We start from the raw sequence: 17,248 nt of genomic DNA on the forward strand, positions 1-17,248 counted from the left end.
TTAGTGTGCCGTAGTGGCGCCCCCAAGCAGTCTTTGCAAAGTACGAGGCACAACGCGGCAGACCAGACCCCACGCACCGGAGCAAAACGTTCAGACAATGCGCCCACGACTTCGAGAACGAAGGAAAAAGCCTTCTTCTTTCCTAACGTTAGTCGACACATTTTCGTTTTTTTGCAAATGACGAAACTGTTTCCTAATCCAAAGACAGCATTCCCAAAAAACAAGTTGGGCCTGGCGAGTGTCCTGGGCTACGGTCAGCCAACCTTGTTGTGGGCGTTAGGCGTCGTGGGAGTTGATGGGAGTGAACTGCTGGCGTGGTAGCTATGCCACGTCACCAGACTGGTCTCCTCCGCCGAGAGAACCGTGGCGGGTGTGTTGTTCGCGTGAAGGCCAGGGAGTGGAAGTGGTGTCGTAATCCCTATCCCTCGATTGGCCCGTGTGAGACAGTCCACCACTCCAACATGAGCCTCAAAGCTCGAGCCCCACAACATGTTTTCATCACATTCGCACTTGCGTACAAACTCTTGATCAAGCAAAGCACAACCAGACACAACCAGACCCAAACGAGAGGATGAGGTTTCATCATCACTACACCTGTGCCCTTGTGGCGCTATGCCTCATAGGCCTGATGTCAAGCCTCGCCCTGGCCTACACGCCTGCAGACGTCCTACGGCCCCAGGGCTGCGACGCCATCGTCTACCCACACGGCCTGCCTTCGCTCTCCGTACGCCCAACCACATCACCAACCAAACATCAACAACACGTGTTGTTGACACGCCACACGTGTGCGCACACGACACATACATGTATGTAGGTGGTGATCACGGCCCTCGACGAAGATCCGACGCTGCTTGAGAACACGGTGCGTTCGATCCTCAAGCACACGCCGGGCCACCTGCTGCGCGACATCGTGATCGTCGACGACGCCAGTCGCGACCAGCCCGTGCGGCGCTACATGTCGCGCACCTACTCCAAGGTGCGCGTCGTGTACAACAAGCGCGGGCTGGGCGTGGCCGGCGCGCGCATGACCGGCGCCGACCGGTCCACGGGCGACGTCGTCGTCTTCCTGGACAGCCACATGGAGGTGACCGAGCGCTGGGCCGAGCCGTTCCTGCTCCACCTGCAGAACCACCCGGACAGCATAGTGTCGGCCGTGATCGAGGGCATCGACCCGCGCACCCAGAAGTGGGAGTCGATGCACCCGAGCCTGCACCTGGTGACCCTGCGCGTGCGCGACCTCGAGTTCAAGTGGAGCGGCAGCCCGCCCGAGGCCAACATCACCGCGGCGCCGATCGAGACCGCGTCGATCCTGGGCGCGGCGTTCGGCGTGGCGCGCAAGTGGTGGGAGCAGGTGGGCAAGTACGACCCGGGCCTCGAGATCTGGGGCGTGGAAAACATCGAGATCGCGGCCAAGGCCTGGATGTGCGGCACCGGCGCCTACGTCATTCCGTGCACCCGCATCGGCCACATCTACTGGGCCAACGACACCCGCACCCGCGGCGCCTATCGCTTCGAGGACACCACCTTCGTCGCCCGCAACAAGGCGCGGTTCGCCCAGGTACTTGCTCCCTCCCCCCTGGTGCGAGTGAAAGAACGAAAGCGAAGGGGCGGTGAGCGAAAATAAAGAGCGAAGAGCGATGACTGACAGACAGAGTGGTACCAGGTGTGGATGGACTCGTACGGAGACAGCGTGATGAAGCACCTGTCGGAGAGTTCGGGTCTCAGCGACCACCGCCTGCGACGGCTGCCCGGTCTGGCCTCCCGACACGAGCTGCGGCAGAAGCTCCACTGCAAGTCGTTCCACTGGTACTTCTCATGCCCGCCTACACCTGTTTGGTGGTGGTGTGTGTCGTGTGCGGTGTGGTGCGCGCAAGACGTTCTAAACGCCTTGGTCAGGTATGTGGAGAATGTCATCTATCGCATCGCCCGCAAGTGGGGCTTCCCGCTGGTCCCGGAGGAGCAGTCTTAGGCCTTAAGGCAACAACCATCAAGCCACCCGAACACCACACCACACTACAAGCCCCACAACGCCGTGCAATGACATACAGGCAAAATAATGAAGAGAACTCTCGAGTTGTTATATTTTATTATTCTTATTCTTATTATTGCAGTAAATGTTGTTCATTGGGGGAACCTGTCGAGTCTCAGGCACCAACATGGGGGAGGGCCGTCTGGTTGGCGAGGATGGCCCGGCCCACCTCGCCGTAGCCCACGTCCTGGGTGTAGATCAGCCACACCAACGGCAGCAGCGCAACCTACACATAAACAGGAGAGGAAAAGACACGTCAGCTGCCACGCAGACCTTTGTCAAGGTGTGCAAGAAAGAAAGACACGTACCACGAACAACAGGTTCATGCCAGTCACTCGCCAAGGACTCTTCTTCTTGCCGCTCCTGAAGAAGAAGAAGAAGAGTGGAGGTTGGTTGGATGGTGGTTTGATGGGCGAGGCCTTGGGGAGTGGGGGCGTACTGGAGTGTGGGCGCCATGCCGAAGCGGAGCGCCACCCAAATGAGCAGGAGGATGGCCGACAGGGTCCAACCCCAGATGACCGGCGTCGGCGGCACCACCATGAACAAACGCCACCCAAACTTCATGCACACGGCAAACTGTCGATCGACCAAACAGCAAGGTGCGCACCACACACACACGCACACACACGCACGCACGCAAACACACACACACACGTATGTGAGCCGAATACGTGCGGCGCGATAGAGTAGAGGGCCGGGGGAGTTCAGTTGGGTGGGTCGCGCGTACCTCGACGCCCATGATGGCGATGACCAGCCACATGTCCTTGCCGAGTCGGCGGGTCTGCGTCTTCTCAAAGGCCACCACGTAGGCGTACCATTCGTGCAGGGCTGCCGACGTGGGACGCGTGTCACGCGATGAGACTTTGCAATTGGGCTGCTTACGCACGCGAAACAGTGAGTCGCTGGTGGTGGGCGCACGCGCGTACCAGGAATGGAGAGAAGACAGAACAGCAGCAGACGCATCGTGTTCAGCGGGTTGGCCGGCGGAATCCTGCACAGTAGGCGCGACTCGTTAGTCAGTCCGAGACCAGAACGCAACACCATCGCGAAAAAAGGAGAGAGGAGGGATAAATACCACAAAACATATTTGAGGAAGAAGCCGTTCATCTCGACGACCTCCATCATGACGATCATCATCGCCACCATGAAGAACCGACGGACCGAAGAAAACACGGACCATTCATACCTGAGAAGAAGAAGAAGATGATGAGTGACTCGGGAGTCCCGGAGGCCAAGAAATTGCCCGAGCGTCTGCTCGGCGTACCTGGTCCATCGCATGGGCGAGAACTGGGCCAGCGCGCGCTTGAGATGCGTCCTGATGCCTGCCGGGCCCTCCGACGCACCCGTCCAGTCGTATCGACGGACTAGAATTTTGATATGGTGACGTGTCGGCGTTTCGAAGGCTGTTGTGTTTAGCGACGCAGCACACAAGACGCATCCACGTGTGCTGGCGGTGGTGGGACTGTAACGTACACTCGAGGTATCGGCAAGTGACCATCCCGAGCACCATGCCCGCGAGGTTGCAGATCATCAGGTCGATGAGCCAGTGATCTGCGCAGTTACGACAACCAACCAATTAGTCACAATAAAGCCATTATCTACCATTTAAAAAAGAAAAAAATAATAGAACAATAACAAATAATAATAATAATAAAAAAAAAATAGGAGAGGAGCACACGCACCCCACCAGCACTCGTGGAAGTTGGGGAGGATGTGCTGGAACGAGTACTCGAGGAGCTCCCACAGGATCCCCAGGATCCAGCAGAGACGCCAGTCGCGCAGCATCACCATCTTGGCCCACCACCCGAAGGCGTGCGCCGCTGTCGCAGACGAGGTCGGAGGCATGCCAGATCAGCGACCGGAGTTGATGATGATGCCAGCGAGAGGTAGGAGGGGTACCGATGAAGATGTCGTGCCACGCGGAGGTGACATGCGCGAAATGATTCTCCTGCTCGGGAGTGTAGATACGACAATCTGCAAAGAAGAACGAAACGTTTCCGAAATGGTTTAGAAACTGCGGGAGTACGGCCGAAGAAGAGGTTGAGCTTCGGTGGATGGATTGGTTGATTAATGATTCAAGTTACCCGAGGCATAGATCAGGTCGTTTGCGGCTGGTGGCTTGCCGAGGTCGGGATAGAAGAAGGTGAGGAACTGGCGGGCGTTGTTTTCGCTCTGGACCAGGATGAACACCAGCGCGAGGAGGTACAACAGACCCGCTCCGTGTACCACACGCCTATGATCGTACGATGGCCCAAATAAGTCAGACCTCGTACCAAACAACAACAACAACAACAACAACAACAACAACAACAACAACATGGTGATGCAGTGGTCGCTCAAACGCACCAGACCGCCGGGTGTGGTCGTAGAAGCAGACCGTCGCGAAGCTGGATCATGCAGTAGAGCAAAAACACCACCGTCATGATGGCCAAGCCACTACACAGCAGCACCGCCAAGAGCCGCAAATTGGCGTTGTTAGTCCCGCGACATGGCTGGAATGCACAGCGAGAGAGCGTACACTTTGATTTCGTCCAGGGGATCGGGGGAGGGAGCGCGCAAGAACGAGTGGTAGACTGCATACATAAGAGGTCAGTAAAAGAGATCGTATAGCGCAGCATAGCATCAGCGGCGACGCCGACAACAACAGCAACAAGGGAAGTGGTGCGTACGAATAAATAGTCCGGTGATGGCGAGACCGGTGATCGTCTGTACAGGCACGGTGGGGGTGAGCAGCGTGCGGCTGTGAGTCTGACAGCGCGCGAGCGACTGATTGGGGGGTACGAACGTGGGATTTGTAGAGGAAGGAGAAAGGGCTGCCGGTCTCCTCGAGGAACGGTTCTGGCTCGTGCGGCCAAAGCTTGAGCATCGAGTGGTGGCGCTTGCGCTTGTTCTTCAGTTTTCGTGGTGACAACAAGCCATTGTCCGCATCGCCATCAGCTGTTGTGTCATGTGCGTGTCGTGCGGCACAGCATAATGGTGAGTGCGCTGAGCAGGCGCTACAAAAAAAAAAAAAAAAATCTCTTCCTCGTTGAATAGGAATTGCAGAATCTCCCGCGTAGCGTACCGAGTGAGGACGTGGAGACGGATCGGCCCTTGCCCACTATGCTGTAGGAGGTTTCATCAGGGCTGGAGGTGCTCATGGGGATCTGTCGCCGTCGCACACCCTGCTCATCTTCCGATTCTCGCTTCATCTCTGGGGTACACAATCAATCTCGAGATTAATTCAACGACCACTGATGCCACAAGGAAATCAATCGATTGAGCCATATCGCCAAATATATATCGTCTTAAGTTAGCTTCAAAAGATGAAAAATCGTCATCTTTTGTTGCGCAGAAACATGAAGGAAAAACGCATCGATGAGTGTTGTGGCGATGTACCAAGTCTCTCGGAAAAGATGCAACACGATCTGCAGCTGTGTCACCTTCTCCGGGTGTGGCGCTTGTGTCCTTCCTCGAAACGTGGGGCTGACTCACACGTGTCTTTTGGGAGTGCACAAGAAGCAGAGAGAGAAAAGATTATTTTCCAGACCAGGGGAATTAACAATTGATAGACAGATTCGTTGCTGAAGGAGAGATGGGCGTGTTCGGAAGCTTGACGCGAAGGACCGGGCTGGGTGCTCGCACAACGGTCGGAACGACCGGCTTCACCCGAGGCAAGGTCTCCGCAAACCAAGGCAAGGGTCGGCTTACCCCCAAGATGACGCCCCGAGGATGGTACAAGGGCGTTGGCTGCCGCTCTCTCGGCTTCCACACCAAGAAAGGCACGTACCCCTCCAATGCTGCCGCCGCCGACGAGCGTTGAATTTTAATCATTAATCCGATTGCTCATTTATTCAATTCGCCATCTTCCAGGTGGCTACAGGGTAGTGCCGGCCAAGGTGCCCGTCTACGTTATTCCTGATCTCACCGACTGCCCTGTACCCTCCCATTCTCTCCTTTCCTCTGTTCAGCTTTGTGCTCACTCAAGCACTCGCTACCCCGCTCTCTGTGCTGAGTGCAGTTGAAGCCCTACGTGAGCTGGTCGACCAAGCGCGTGGTGGTGCAGCCCCTCCGCCTGCCCAGCGATAAGGAGCTCGCGCAGCTCGAGTAGTGGCCTGGCGATGTTCTTCAACAACAACCCAATCACTACTAAACAGTGTTGATGGCGCAGTGACTCAGAAGGTCAGTCCGAAAGCACATCAATCGGCGTGTGTCCCACATGTTCTGGTGATGGTGTGTGCCGTGATGCAGCGTGTCTCATGGGTGGACTCAACGCCCACCCACCAAATCTGAGCTGCTGCCGAGCTTGTGAAGGCCGCGTGGCTGGTCCCACGCCCAGCAGCTGTACAAGCTCTATCAAGTCTATGGGCGCACGACCACCAGCCACCTCACTAGGGACAGGAAGAAGGAATGTTGATCATTACTGTCGACTAGCTGTTCCCGCCAAAACCGCAATGCTCTTCGTTTGGTTGGGAATTCAAGTTGCAGAGCTCCAATTGATTTACAGGAAAGATGGAAGATTGCCACCTCACTCGCTTCGTGCTCGGTGGCAGACATTTCTATTTTCGAACGAGGTAAGACTCTGGCCCTTCCTTAGTACCCACGTCACCACGTACTTCGCCTCAGGTTCCTCTACAAAATCGCAGTTGGCGGGACACCGAGTTCCAAATCCACATTACAGATGGATGTAAGGTGTGGCATGGACAAGGTAAGTGCACCCCGCCTCTTTGATGCACCAGCTACTCAAGTCCTGACCTTGTGGTTCGCTTCTTGTTGACCCCTTCCAGCGGAGGAGGAGTTCATAGAGAACTCGCTCAAGCCCGCGGAGATGGAGCTCGACGAGTACATGCAGCTCACGAAGCGGGCTCTCACCGTGCAGGACATCACCAAGAAACACTTCTCCTACCGCCTCAGCCAGCCATCGCCCAGCGAGCTCCACGTACGCTCGCCCCACCCGCCCAGCCACTACGCGTACATCAGGAAAAAACTCATTGGCTTCTTTCTCTTTCATGTAGTTGACGTGGCGCATCAAGCTCGGCCAAGAGTCATCACAAGTTGGCTTCTCGGTATGTAGGATGTAAGGATTTGGTGACGTAGATCATGCGCTACATGATGAAGCAGCCATTTATTGATGATGACTCGACTACGTGCGCTCAGGTCAAAGGCACGCTGCCGCTCACGCTAATGAAGGACGGTCGCGGCATGGTGCAGCAGTGCCTCGACAGCCTCATTGATCGACAGACCGTACTCGAGGTATACCTCTCACGCAGGCCTATGAGGGACACCTGAAGGCCAGGCCCCATTCGACTCACGCCCCCGTGTTTGTGTTACGCACGACACACAGAGGAGTAACAAGGAGCTGCGCACACAGAACGAGGCCCTGTTCACTCAGAGGGACAGCGCCCTGGCCCAGCTCAACGTGCTGGTTGAAGAAAAGAAGGCCATGGAGTCGGACCTCTACAACAAGGTCCGGACAACTGCAAGCTGCGCTCAAACGCGACACGGCACGGCACAGCTCACCCCACTGGAGTACAGTTTGTGCAGATCCTCAACGAAAAGAAAAAGAAGATCCGCGAGCTGAAGCGACAAGGCAAGGCCTTTCCCCGTTCAGCTTACCAGCTGGTCACAACAACGTCTAATATTGACGGGCGCTGTGTTGTGCAATGGTGATGGTGGTGGTGGTGATGATGACAGGACGAAGCGGGGTGGTCAGCTTGAGCGACGAGGAGGACTCGCGGTGGCCGCCATCAACTGCCGGATCAACACGCAACGCCAACACCGCTCAAGAGCGCAGGACTTCCGGACCAGAGGACGACGCGGATGAGGAAACATCACACAAAGGCACTCCACTTCGCAAGAAGGCCTTCCTGGACGATGCTCTTATATTGACCTCAATGACCACCACGGTGTGTCTGCGCAGGAACCTTCTCGTTGACAGGACCTACTCCTTCGCTCTCGCTGTTGGGCGATGACGGCGAGTACCTCATCCGTACGTCGGTGCGAAAGCGGTGCGGAACACTCTGAACCCCCCACAACAGCTCTTCTTCACTGTTCACGCACCCCGCGCCTGACCCGCTCATCGTTATCATCTTCTGCGTTGTTGTTGTTGTCATTGTGGTTGCATGCCCCGCCAGGCATCGACCACAGCAGAGCGCGAGGGTGGGAGACGCAGCACAGCAGAACGCAGCGGCATCCACGTCGTTCAAGGAGAAGCTGATGGCCCAGCACTCGCCGCTCGTGGGCAGCAGGAAGCGACCCAACAGCAGCAACAACGATGGCGATGGCGACGACGGCGTGGACCAGATGCAGGCCCGGTTCGCGAAGCCCGTGGCCAAGAAGGTGCGGCTCGGTGATGGCCAGCCGGGCTCGCCGCGCAAGCCCCAGCAGGCTCCCCTGAGTAGTGCTGCGGCGCGTGCGGCCAAGCGGCGATCGGTGAGCGCTGAGGATTTGCTGGACATGTGCCAGTAGCCCAAAACAAACACAGGCGCCCCTTTGGTTGGCTCAAAAATGCTTGCCCCATAGAGGGAGAAGGCAAGATGAACAGGAGGGGAAGGAAGAGCAGCAAATGGATGAAGCAACGAAAAGAGAGAAAAGACAGCATTAGCTCGAAGTAGTGGCAAATATCTGGAAGATAGGCAGTGCATGAAGTTCTAGTTTCAGTTGATACAAGAAGCTCTAGTGCAGAAGGAAAAAAGCTGGATGAGCCCGCGGGGACTTGAACCCCGAATCTCTTGATCCGAAGTCAAGCGCCTTTCTATTAGGCCACGGACCCATTCGTGCTTTATGAAAAACAAACTTGATATTTTGGACCAATCCGAACTCCACAACAGTGTTCGGTGAGATCTCGCGCCCCTCTTTTTGTGCACGTGACGAAAAAGACATGTGATCAGGAGGCTGTTGAGTATTGCCTGCAGATGGAGCGCTGTCAAGCGACCTGTTGGAGAGCACAGATGTCATCAATCTTGCTCACGGGCCAGCCCGGCACGTTGAGTCTGCGATATCGCAGCCGCGCGCTTCTTCGTCTTCTTCTTTGGCCTCCTGGCCTCGGGCCGGTGGAGCACTCGGTGCGGACGGTGGAAGCGCCACAGTATCAGAAGTGGTGGCGATCGTTGCCGGAGGAGTGGGCAGGTGCTTGATTCGTCGCTCCATCCACTCGGCCTCCTCCTTCCACCTTTCCTTGTCGTAGTACGTCGCCAGCTGCCGGTAGCGCTCCCCAACGTCGAACCCGATGCTGAGATGGTTCGGGGTGAGTTGGCCGCCAAGGCCGAGTGAGAGTGAGAGGTGCGGTACCAGTGGCTGAGCTTACGTAGGTCGATCGGACACAGATGCAGTGCCTAGGTGGGTTGCATTGGTTGGTCAGCAGTGAAGGGGAGTGGAAAGGTGAGAATAGGCCCGATTGGGCATCAAATCTAAGCACCCACCTCGGCGTGGTCTTGGCCATCGGGTGACGCGTGGGCATTCATCAGGCAGGTGTAGTACACGCAATGGTCGATGCCAAAGATGTGGCACATCTCCTATTCGTCGTCGTCGTCGTCGTCGTCGTCGTCGTCGTCGTCGTCGTCGTTGTTCGGGGTTGTTATTGTTGTGGGTGAGCACAGAAACTGATGTGCACAAGAGAGGTCGGCGCGTACGTGGGCCATGGTCTTACACGTCCTCAGCTTCCACATGCGTTTCTCCTCTGCGCTGTAACTCACACTACCAAACAAAAACACGAAAAAGAAAACACTCTTGAGTGAGCGCGTCATCGTCTTTGGCGCGGGGTGGTGGTAAGGCGCACCTCTTCTTTCTTTTGTTTGACGCCCCTCCCTGCGGCTTGCCGTGGTGGTACAAGCTTGGGTCGGTGGAGAGAGAGAGAGAGAGACAGAGAGAAGGTCAGCCTCAGCCCCAGAGCACACACACACACACACACCACACACACACGCACACACACACGCACGCACGCACACACACACACACACACACAACAAGAAGGGGAGGTGCTGGGTCGAACCTGATCACGCCGACCCGATCGCCCGTGCCCCGTCCCAGTACGATCTCTCCGTCGTCTCGCGGGTGTTCGTAGATGTCGCGGGCGGTGATGGCCACCACGCAGAACCCGTCCTTGGGCAGCAACTCCTTGATTACCCTGGTGGTACCCCGCTCCTGTCATCTTCATACTGTGCACACGACACGCACGACACACGACACACGACACACGACACACGACACGACACGACACGCACGACACGACACACAAAGCATGCACGGCGGTGCACATCATCGTGGTATATTATGCCTGAGGATGTCCATGTCGTAGAGGCGCTCGTTGCCGAAGGTCTTGGACTTCTTGGTCTTGATCGGGTACTGGTAGGGCGGCGACAGAATGTACACACCACCTGCCACCCACCCAGCCCAGCCCAGCCCAGCCCAGATTCGGTTCGAGTGTGAACCAACCAACCAACCAGCTTTCGCCTTGCACCATGCGAGTTGGGTGTGGGGCTACCTTTCTCCTTGACGAAGGTGAGCGGCCGCATGATCTTGACCTTGAGCCCGTGGAAGAAGGCCGCCACGAACTCGGCCAGCTGCGCGATCGTGGGCGCCGCCGGGTGCACCTCGTCAAACTGCAGATCGTATTCCTCCTCCTCCACCACCTCCTTCTTCATTCTTTTCCGCTTTCTCTTTCGCTTTCCGTCATCGCCGTCATCGCTCTCTGTTGTCGTGGCGGCTTCGTTGATGCCGAGCGGCAGCAGGTAGATGGTGTCCCTCTTGCTGTCCCTGTGTGCGTAGCACGCACCACGACCCAGCCAAGCCAAGCCAGGCGCGCGGAGAGAAATGTGAGCGCACCACCCCTTGTGGTGCGGGGGGGGGGGGCGTACGGAGCGTAGCGTTGCATGTGGAGCCAGTCGGCATAGGTCTGCGGCTCTTCGTCCTCTTCTCGCGCCCAGTCCTGGATGTCCGCAAAGAGTGCTGCGTGGGATTGTTTAGAAGAAAAAGAAAAGAAGAAATGTTAGAGGGGGGGGGCGTGGCACGGTACCTGCGCCGGCAGCGGGGACAGAGAGGTGGGGAGGCGGGTCAGGGCCAAGGGCAGCCACGCGCACGTCCGCCACCACCGTCGGCTTCGAACCACGCAAAGCAGTTGTAATTTTCGTTGAGGGCGGTGACCTGTCCTCTTCATCCCCAGGAGAAGGAGCTCTCCTGTCCCTCTCCCTTCTGTTCCTTTTCATTGCCGCCCTTTGTCGTTCAAATAAATAAATAAATAAATAAAATGGTACTTTAGCCAACACAAACGTTTTATGTGCAAAACTACGGGCATCCACGATTCATCACGAATGGGTTCGTGGCCTAATAGAAAGGCGCTTGACTTCGGATCAAGAGATTCGGGGTTCAAGTCCCCGCGGGCTCATCCAGCTTTTTCCCTTCTGCAACTTGCTGTATCGCCTGAAACTAGAACTTCATCGGCACTGCAACTTCATGCATCCACTTTTGCCCCACCCCACAGTTAACACATCCAATTTGGCCACTTCAAACAATTTGTGTTGGCCATCTTCCACAGCTCCTTCACCTCCTGCTGACCATCACAACAAAACCAACAAAGATGTTCTGATTATAGATGCACTCAGTAACTGGCCAAGTTGGTGCCAGTGGTGGCTGCTCTGGGCAAGTGTTGGTGACATAGGTCCTAATGTTTTAGAATAAACATCTGGTTCCAATATCTTGCAATGTAAAGCTATGTCTACCATTTCAGTTCAATCAGATGCCCACATTTTGGACAAAGCTGATCAGCTTGTACATGTCTGAGCACTCAGATATCCTTACTGTATGGGTTAATGGCCTCATAGAAAGAGTGCTTATGATGTGAGCTGCACAAATGGAAGAGGGAAAATTACAAGATTGTTTTTCAAAGAGCACGAATGGGTCCGTGGCCTAATAGAAAGGCGCTTGACTTCGGATCAAGAGATTCGGGGTTCAAGTCCCCGCGGGCTCATCTAGCTTTTTCCCTTCTGCACTAGAACTGCATGCACTGCCTATCTTTCTCTCTTTTTGTTATTACTTCATTCATTCATTTACTCCCTTCCACCTGTGGTTCCTTGTGTTCATGCAGCCCTTTCCTGCTTAACTATAAAGTATCTTTCCACATCATCTTTGCAGATTCTATCCTTCATCTACCATCTCCAGGAACATAGTGTTTGGCATATGGGAGGGTGAGGAGTGGTGATATATTGGTTGTAGCACAGTGATAATATGGGTTGTGTTGGTTTATTGTTACTGCTCCCTTAGCAACCATCATTATTCTGTGGGCTGTGGATGATTGGTTGTATTGTAAATTTACAAAGATCGTAGTGAGATCTGAAAAGGTTTGGACATGTAGATGATGATGAAGTTAGGGTAGCGCATGGTTGGCCCCAATACTCACCAAATCGCACTGATTGGGCGTGTAATGGAAATGAATGGCGACCGTTAGATGGTAGAAGATGGCAAGCGGAGGACAGAGGGGCTTCATTCGCGTCTGAACTTGAAGACGACGGCCGACTGGAAGCGGTCGACGAGGGGCTTCTCCATGCAGCGCCAATCGAGGATGATCTTGCGGCCAGGGTCGCCCTTAGCCCGCTTCTGTTTCTCCACGAGGACGACGAAATCGAAGACGTCCATCTTCGCGTCGGCCTCCGTCGCCGTCTCGAACTTGTGCTTGCCCCACCACTCCCAGCCCTGTCCCGTCGGTTGCTCGTTCTTCTTGTACACGTAAAGGCGGTATGGTCGCTTGGAGGCCATGGCTTCTTCTTCTCTTACGTGAGGAGTTTAGATGAGAGATGTATGAGTGAATAGGGAGATAGCAGAGAGGAGGTCTCGTGTTGCGCGTTTGTCCGTTGGCGTGGAAGAACTCACACTTACTTGTGTGTACTTTGGGCCGTGCTCGAGTTGATAAATAACGCTTCGGAGACAGTTGGTTTAGCTCCGATGAAAGAAAATGAAGCGCGTTCCTCGTTCGCTCTTTCGGCGGCATCTATGGCACGCGTGGCTTGGCTTCCCCTGTCGCCATAGGCCACCTGGGATCCACACCGAAAGGCCACACGCCAACCAAACCCACCCAGAAGGCCACTTCGCCCGTGGGGCGGGTACCCCCCCTTACACACTGTGACAATAGCGCGAAGCCAAGTCGTCGGCGCGAACACTCGGCCAAGAAAGAAGCCGATGAAGGTGCAAAGAGTGGATGTCAAAGAAACAAACGTGGTTTGTAGGTAGGCAGAGTTAAAAAAAATGGCCCAATGCATAGAGTGCGCCGGAGAAGAGATAAGAACACCGCGGGAGAAGATGGAGAGAAACGCCGAGAGAGAAAAGCTCAAGCTGGCTTCGGTGGCCGTCGCAAGCTTCAAAGGCCGGTGCGGGAGCCGGTGGTGGAGGTGGTGGTCTCGCCGTGCATGAGCTTCCTGCCCTCCTCCTTCATGGCCGAGTTGCGGGTGATGGTGCCCTGAACCTCCTTCATCGCGCCCTTGATCTTCTGGCCGATGCCCACGTGGGTCTCGCCGCCAGTGGCGGTCGTGCCTGTCGCGCCCAGGTCCCGGTTGTAGACCTCGCGCTCACCCGACAGCATCGGCGCCGCGCCGCCCGAGGTCAGGCGCTGCTCGCTGTCCAAGCCACCGACGGCGGTGCGGGGCAGGGTGGTGGTGGCCGTGGTGGCGGCGGCCAGTGGCTGCGCGGTGTCGAGGCCGGCGGTGCGGGGCAGGGTGGTGGTGGCGACCACGGTCGGCTGGGTCATGACGGGCGCGGCGCGGGTGGCGGTGCCGACCATGACCGTGGGCTCGATGATGGGCGGGAGCATGACGGTGTTCTCGCGCTCGATGACGGTCTGCTCGGCCGTAACTTCGGTCTTGATGACGGGCTGGATGTGGTGCTCGCGCTCGTGGATGATGGGCTGGATGTGGCGCTCGTGGCGCACCTCGACCGGGTGCTCGACGATGACCTCCTTCTCGAGCTTGGGCCGGTGGATCACGCCCTCGGGTCCGGCCCGCTCCACGGCCTCGAGCCCGGCAGGCAGCGCCGCGCGCTCGACGATCGGCTCGAGCATGACATTCCTGTCGGTCTTGAGGTGGGTCTGCTGGGCCGTCACCTCGGTCTTGACGATGGGCTGGATGTGGTGCTCGCGCTCGTGGATGATGGGCTGGATGTGGCGCTCGTGGCGCACCTCGACCGGGTGCTCGACCACCACGTCGCGGGCGATCCTGGGCGCGTGGATGACGCCCTCGGGCGCGACGCGCTCGACGGCCTCCAGGCCCGCCGGCATCGCGGCGCGCTCGACGATGGGCGCGTGCATGACATTCCTGTCCTGTTCGATGATGGGCCGCTCGGTGGTGGCCTCGGTCTTGATGATGGGCTGGATGCGGTGCTCACGCTCGTGGACAATGGGCTGGATGTGGTGCTCGCGGCGCACCTCGACTGGCCGCTCGTTGACGATCTCGCGATCGATCTTGGGCGCGTGGATGACCCCCTCGGGCGCGACGCGCTCGACGGCCTCCAGGCCCGGCGGCATCGCGGCCCGCTCGACCACAGGCGGCATCATAACATTCCTGTCCTGTTCGACGAAATTTCGTCAAGTTAGCAATTCCGACCAACCAGAACGCGCAAGTAGAGACTCGTTTGGCAAGAGAGAGAGAGATGGTGGTTGCAGAGAGGATTGAGGCGAACCTGTTCGATGATGGGTCGCTCGGTGGTGGCCTCGGTCTTGATGATGGGCTGGACGCGGTGCTCGGTCTCGTGGATGATGGGCTGGATGTGGTGCTCGCGCTTGACCTCGAGCATGGGCTCGTTGAGGACCTCCCTCTCGAGGATGGGCTTGTGCTCGATGATCCTCTCGGGCTCGTGGACCACCTTCTCGCCCAGCGACAGGTTCTGCATGGGCACCACGGGAGCCGCGGCCACCGGCACGACTGGCACGCCGGTCTTGTGCACCACGGGCGGGGGAATGACGTTGGCGCCGGTGCCGGTCACATTGTTGCGGTTCAGGTTCGACATGTCTGAGGTATTGTCTGCGTGTCGTGTCGTGTTCCCATGTGTGCGTTAGTCACTGTGTGCGCAGTGTGTCCAGTAAAACCGCACACGCTCTGGTGCAAAGCTAACGCTTTAGTGTACCTGTGGAGGAAGAGGAGTGTGCGGTTGAGCCTTGTGGCTGGTGTGGTAGTGGTGATGGGTCGGTTGTTGGGTTATTGCAGCCGCCGGGGCGTGACGCCGCCCTTTTTATGTGGCGGGACCGCCGCTTCGAGACCTTCCTGGACAAAAGAGGTCGACAATCCAAAGAAAACACAACCCAAACTTCGGCTGTTGCAAGACCTCACCTCCATCGATGACGAAGTGGACGCACCGCTGGTAAAGGGCCACTGAAGTGATCGCCATGCGGCGCCCAGGCAATGTTGGGCACTCGGCGACGAGAGCTGTGGTGGATCACTGCGCGGGCTTCGCCCAGGAGAATTTCTGGTGGGTTTGGGTACGTTGGCGAGTTAACTTGTTCCTCCAATGGCAATGAAGTAAGTGTTAAGTGTTGCAACTGGGTTGTGATTGGGGATTTCGATTTAAAATTGAAAAAAAACCAAATAATTACAGGTTTGTGTGCCCACCAGTTGGTTGAGCACAAGAGTTTGTTGTGTGGCTGGCGGAGGGTTGGTTTAGTTGTCGGGCTGGGTCTTGGCCTTGACCTGGTGAGCCACCTTGGCGTTGACGTGCTGCACGACGTCCTTGAGGATCCGGGCGTGCGCGGCGTCTTCCGAGTGCGGGCCCTCCTTCACCCGCCGCCTCTTCTCCTCCTCCTCCAGCATCCACGCCCTCCTCCTGTCCAGCTCGCTCTGCAGCGCCTGGTCGAACTCGTCCGCCTGTTCCATGCAATAATGTCACCAGGTAAGCAATCGCTCGTGTGTCGTGTGTGTGGTGTGTGTCGTGTGTGTCGTGTGTGTCGTATTTATGCGGTGATGTGAGTGCGGTACCAAGTTCTCGGCGATCCTCCTCTGGCGCTCGTCCTCTTCGAGGCGCTTGGTGACGATGAGGTTGGCCTTGCTGTCGAACGCGGCGTTGTCGGCCGCGCGCTTCTGGCGGTGGGCCTCCTCGTCGACGCGCCGGGCGCGCTCCTCCTCCTCGAGCTGGGCCACCTTGAGCGTGTCGAACTTGGACAGCAGCTCCTGCTGGACCTCCTCCTTGGCGTCCGAGTGGTGCACAGCGTCCTCCGAGTGAGTCTTCTCCGCGCGCATGCGGCGCTGTCGCTCCTTCTCCTCGAGGTTGATGACCTCGTGCAGATGCAGCTCTCGCATCACGTCGTCCTGCACCTTGTGGATCGCCTCCTCAACCAGTCGCCGCCTCCTCTCCTCCTCCTCGAGAATCCTACCAACCACACCGCACACGCCAGTCACAACGGTGTCGTGTGTGGTGTGTGCGGTGTGTGCGGTGTGTGCGTGCGTGTGCGTGTGGGGCGTAGTGAAGGTGGTACCAGGTGACTCTGCGGTTGATCTCGCTGTGGATCTTCTCCTCGTCGAACTCGGCATTGATGCGGCGAGCGCGCTCCTCCTCCTCGGCCGCGGCGGCCTCCTTGCGATGGACCACGCCCATGAACTGGTCCTGCACCAGCTCATGCGCAGCGGCCGTGGTGGGGTCGATCTCGTCGTCGCCCTCGCGCACGCGTCGCTTGCGCTCCTCCTCCTCGAGCGCGCGGGTCTCCTGGCGGTCGATCTCCGACAGGATGGCCTCGTGGAAGTCGAGCTTGACGTCGGCCAGGATGCGGCGACGACGCTCCTTCTCCTCCTCGACCCAGGTCTGGCGGCGCACCGCCTCGCGGTAGATCTCCTCGTCAAAGTCCAGCAGCGCGTCCTGCATGATGCGGCGCGCCCGCTCCGACTCCTCCAGGTACTTGGTCTGCGCAATGCAACGCAACGCGACGAGAAGAGCGTCAGTTTAGGTCCGAGCGCCAAGAACGAAAGCGAAGCGAACCACGAAAAGAACGAAGAGCAACAAAACGAAGAAGAAGAGAGAGGCGGAAGGTACCAGCTCGAGGTTGTGAAGGCTCTCGAGGTTGCGGTGCCTCTCCTCGCGGGCGAGCTCGGTGCGCTCCTGCCTGATCCTCCTCACGCGCTCCTTCTCCTCCTCGTTGAGCGTGTTGATGTACGACACCGCCGACATGAACTCGGTCTGCACCTGCTCGTGGGCGTCTGTGTGATGTACGGCGTAAGTCCAACGTCACTGCGTCTCGCTTGCGCGCGTGAAAAGAAGAAAGTAAAGAAAGAAAAG

The 17,248-nt window shown here is 57.3% G+C and overlaps 8 protein-coding genes and 1 pseudogene across 8 annotated transcripts; 3 read left to right on the forward strand and 6 right to left on the reverse strand.

Moving 5' to 3' along the window:
- Positions 1-571: 571 nt before the first annotated feature.
- Positions 572-1,969, forward strand: ACA1_295980 (glycosyltransferase, group 2 domain containing protein; the record flags this gene model as incomplete). The annotated part of the gene is made up of 4 exons (XM_004368209.1): positions 572-724; positions 815-1,558; positions 1,664-1,806; positions 1,897-1,969. The coding sequence occupies 4 exons, from the start codon at positions 572-574 to the stop codon at positions 1,967-1,969; spliced, it is 1,113 nt and encodes a 370-aa protein (XP_004368266.1).
- Positions 1,970-2,144: 175 nt separating this feature from the next.
- ACA1_295990 (phosphatidylserine synthase) lies at positions 2,145-4,452 on the reverse strand (the record flags this gene model as incomplete). Its single annotated transcript, XM_004368210.1, has 12 exons — positions 2,145-2,255; positions 2,338-2,392; positions 2,469-2,605; positions 2,757-2,857; positions 2,956-3,020; positions 3,105-3,215; positions 3,294-3,432; positions 3,503-3,580; positions 3,712-3,849; positions 3,929-4,003; positions 4,114-4,262; positions 4,376-4,452. The coding sequence occupies 12 exons, from the start codon at positions 4,450-4,452 to the stop codon at positions 2,145-2,147; spliced, it is 1,236 nt and encodes a 411-aa protein (XP_004368267.1).
- A 52-nt stretch (positions 4,453-4,504) lies between these two features.
- ACA1_296000 (uncharacterized protein) lies at positions 4,505-5,220 on the reverse strand (the record flags this gene model as incomplete). The annotated part of the gene is made up of 4 exons (XM_004368211.1): positions 4,505-4,602; positions 4,699-4,735; positions 4,815-4,966; positions 5,094-5,220. 4 exons carry the CDS (start codon positions 5,218-5,220, stop codon positions 4,505-4,507), a joined length of 414 nt encoding a protein of 137 aa, XP_004368268.1.
- Positions 5,221-5,603: 383 nt separating this feature from the next.
- On the forward strand, positions 5,604-6,119 carry ACA1_296010 (uncharacterized protein; the record flags this gene model as incomplete). Its single annotated transcript, XM_004368212.1, has 3 exons — positions 5,604-5,794; positions 5,892-5,946; positions 6,030-6,119. 3 exons carry the CDS (start codon positions 5,604-5,606, stop codon positions 6,117-6,119), a joined length of 336 nt encoding a protein of 111 aa, XP_004368269.1.
- A 717-nt stretch (positions 6,120-6,836) lies between these two features.
- ACA1_296020 (DNA repair protein) lies at positions 6,837-8,476 on the forward strand (the record flags this gene model as incomplete). Its single annotated transcript, XM_004368213.1, has 7 exons — positions 6,837-6,947; positions 7,024-7,074; positions 7,166-7,261; positions 7,353-7,475; positions 7,553-7,613; positions 7,703-7,914; positions 8,156-8,476. 7 exons carry the CDS (start codon positions 6,837-6,839, stop codon positions 8,474-8,476), a joined length of 975 nt encoding a protein of 324 aa, XP_004368270.1.
- A 498-nt stretch (positions 8,477-8,974) lies between these two features.
- Positions 8,975-10,163, reverse strand: ACA1_296030 (archeobacterial metalloproteinaselike 2, putative; the record flags this gene model as incomplete). The annotated part of the gene is given in 6 exon segments (XM_004368214.1): positions 8,975-9,239; positions 9,299-9,342; positions 9,430-9,522; positions 9,786-9,839; positions 10,007-10,133; positions 10,144-10,163. 6 exon segments carry the CDS (start codon positions 10,161-10,163, stop codon positions 8,975-8,977), a joined length of 603 nt encoding a protein of 200 aa, XP_004368271.1.
- A 2,321-nt stretch (positions 10,164-12,484) lies between these two features.
- Positions 12,485-12,757, reverse strand: ACA1_296040 (uncharacterized protein; the record flags this gene model as incomplete). The annotated part of the gene is made up of 1 exon (XM_004368215.1): positions 12,485-12,757. The coding sequence occupies one exon, from the start codon at positions 12,755-12,757 to the stop codon at positions 12,485-12,487; it is 273 nt and encodes a 90-aa protein (XP_004368272.1).
- Positions 12,758-13,355: 598 nt separating this feature from the next.
- ACA1_296050 (uncharacterized protein) lies at positions 13,356-14,995 on the reverse strand (the record flags this gene model as incomplete). Its single annotated transcript, XM_004368216.1, has 2 exons — positions 13,356-14,555; positions 14,669-14,995. The coding sequence occupies 2 exons, from the start codon at positions 14,993-14,995 to the stop codon at positions 13,356-13,358; spliced, it is 1,527 nt and encodes a 508-aa protein (XP_004368273.1).
- A 647-nt stretch (positions 14,996-15,642) lies between these two features.
- Positions 15,643-17,140, reverse strand: ACA1_296060 (annotated as a pseudogene).
- Positions 17,141-17,248: the final 108 nt, after the last annotated feature.

The sequence above is a fragment of the Acanthamoeba castellanii genome (assembly GCF_000313135.1).
Source record: "Acanthamoeba castellanii str. Neff unplaced genomic scaffold scf7180000084777, whole genome shotgun sequence".
In the NCBI taxonomy this organism is placed as follows: domain Eukaryota; phylum Discosea; order Longamoebia; family Acanthamoebidae; genus Acanthamoeba; species Acanthamoeba castellanii.